Source organism: Mirounga leonina, unplaced genomic scaffold (assembly GCF_011800145.1).
Source record: "Mirounga leonina isolate KUSES-001 unplaced genomic scaffold, KU_Mleo_1.0 Mir_260, whole genome shotgun sequence".
Taxonomy (NCBI): Eukaryota; Metazoa; Chordata; class Mammalia; order Carnivora; family Phocidae; genus Mirounga; species Mirounga leonina.
Window position 1 is genome coordinate 952,629 of NW_023270642.1, and position 2,511 is coordinate 955,139.

The 2,511-nt window shown below is 48.1% G+C and overlaps 1 protein-coding gene across 1 annotated transcript; it reads right to left on the minus strand.

The window, feature by feature from the left end:
* Positions 1 to 416: 416 nt before the first annotated feature.
* Positions 417 to 1,468, minus strand: LOC118026621 (glyceraldehyde-3-phosphate dehydrogenase-like). Its single transcript, XM_035029535.1, has one exon. The coding sequence runs from the start codon at positions 1,399 to 1,401 to the stop codon at positions 469 to 471; it is 933 nt and encodes a 310-aa protein (XP_034885426.1). The 5' UTR covers positions 1,402 to 1,468; the 3' UTR covers positions 417 to 468.
* Between the last annotated feature and the right edge of the window lie 1,043 nt (positions 1,469 to 2,511).

The window sequence follows — 2,511 nt, forward strand, 5'->3', positions numbered from 1 at the left end:
ATTTAATGTGTGGCATGCATCTAGTTATAAATTCTCAATTTTAGGGTGAGAACTTAGTCTATAATAACAATATTTATTTAAGAATACTCAACATTTAATTGATAGATTCTCATTTCTCTAAGATGAGAAGTTTCATTATGGCCCTATGGAAATGGAAGGCAGAAGACTGACAATGATTACTTTTTTGGGGGGGGGCTGGGTACAGTATACTTTGTTGATGGTATATGACAAGGCAGGGCTCGCCAAGTCCCTCCCCTTCTTCAGGGGGTCTGGGATGGAAACGGTGGAGGTTGAGAGATTCTCAGTGTTTTGGGGGATAAGTTGGGGCAGGGACTCCCTAACAGCTGAGGGCCTCTCTCTTCCTCTTGCTCTCCCTGGGGCTGGTGGTCCAGGGAGCTCTTACTCCTTGGAGACCATGTGGACCATAGGGTCCACCACCCAATTGCTGTAGCCAAATTCATTGTCATACTAGGAAATGAGCTTGACAAAGTGGTTGTTGAGAGCAATGCCAGCCCAGGCATCGAAGGTGGAGAAGTGGGTGTCACTGTTAAAGTTGCAGGAGACAACCTGGTCCTCAGTGTACCCCAGGATGCCCTTGAGGGGGCCCTCTGATGCCTGCTTCACCACCTTCTTGGTGTCGTCGCATTTGGCAGCTTTCTCCAGGTGGCAGGTCAGATCCACAGAGGACACGTTGGGGGTGGGGACATGGAAGGCCATGCCAGTGAGCTTCCCATTCAGCTCAGGGATGACCTTGCCTACAGCCTTGGCAGCACCAGTGGAAGCAGGGATGATGTTCTGGGCAGCCCCTCGGCCGTCGTGCCACAGCTTCCCAGAGAGGCCGTCCACGGTCTTCTGGGTGGCAGTGATGGCATGGACGGTGGTCATGAGTCCCTCCATGATGCTGAAGTTGTCATAGATGACCTCGGCCAGAGGAGCCAAGCAGTTGGTGGTGCAGGAGGCATTGCTGACAATCTTGAGGGAGTTGTCATACTTCTCATGGTTCACACCCATCACAAACATGGGGGCATCGGCAGAAGGAGCAGAGATGATGACCCTCTTGGCCCCGCCCTTCAAGTGAGCCCCAGCTTTCTCCATGGTGGTGAAGACCCCAGTGGACTCCACAACATACTCAGCACCAGCATCACCCCATTTGATGTTGGCGGGATCTCGCTCCTGGAAGATGGAGATGGACTTTCCATTGATGACAAGCTTCCCGTTCTCAGCCTTGACTGTGCCGTGGAATTTGCCATGGGTGGAGTCATACTGAAACATGTGGACCATGTAGTTGAGGTCAATGAAAGGGTCATTGATGGCAACAATATCCACTTGGCCAGAGTTAAAAGCAGCCCGGGTGACCAGGCGCCCAATACGGCCAAATCCGTTCACTCCGACCTTCACCATCGTGTCTCAGGGACGCGGCTGGCACTGCATCAGAAGATGCGGCTGTCTGTCGAATGGGGAGGAGCAGAGAGCTGACAACAATTACATTGTAAAAGGTTTTTCTTTTGTGCGAGACATATTAAAAAAGAGACTCTTAAATTTCCTGGACAACGAATGTTTTTCTCTTAGATAGCTATAACCTTCACCCTTACTTTCAGTCCTAAACTTTTAGAGCAAACAAGACACAATCAACTCATGGACCAAACCTGCAAACCATGCATATGTAGATTTATGTAAATATTAATGCAAATCAGGCACAGCCACTGGGCTTCTGGGAGGTTACAAATGGAGCCCTTGGTACAGCAGAGGTCAAATATCCTTGGCTTAGATCTCAAGTCTACATGCAGATTTTTATAGGACAATGGCAGCCCCTAAACACAGCAGTCTTTAAATGCTGTGATAATTCTATTCCTGGGTAGTTTTCAGTCATAATTAGGAAGGGGTGACCTGGTTCAGAGAAAAATGAAGAGCAGAATGAAACTGAGCTCTAATATTCCAGTTTATTTAAGTTGAATATTGATTATCTCCCAGGCCCTGCTTTCCTTCCTTTTTCATGTGTCCATGAAGGGACCTGAGCTGGCATGGAAAATGGCTTTTTTATTTCAGTTGGCTTTGATCTGAGTACTGAATTTCCCTAACTTACCTAAAATCCGGAAAGCCCAAGGCCGTTGTCCTTGAAAAAGCTTCAATGTAGAGGAGCCACATGCCTTGAAGTGTGTGGGCACCCTCCCTACATGCTGTACCACCACCACCAGTGAAATTATAAAAGCAACAGAGACTCTGCTATGACTATTACAACTACTAATACTGAGAGCTGTGGATTTCCATTCCAGTGAATTATAACCAGTGAACAAGACCACTAAACTGGAGTCTGAGAATATCCTTGTGGGAACTCACCAGATGATCTGGGTACAGTAGGCCAGGTTAATCCCAGTCCCTCCGTCTCAGAGCAGAGGAGGTCTGTGGAGCACATGGGGGTAACCACGCCAAACCATTGGACCTGGATGAATTGGCCGAAATGGTCTTCTGCCATCCTTGTGTGCACGTCAGCTTTAATACCTGAGTTCACAA

Bases quoted from the DNA above. Each gene is read 5' to 3' on its own strand.
- LOC118026621 (XM_035029535.1), bottom strand. From the start codon at position 1,401: ATGGTGAAGGTCGGAGTGAACGGATTTGGCCGTATTGGGCGCCTGGTC.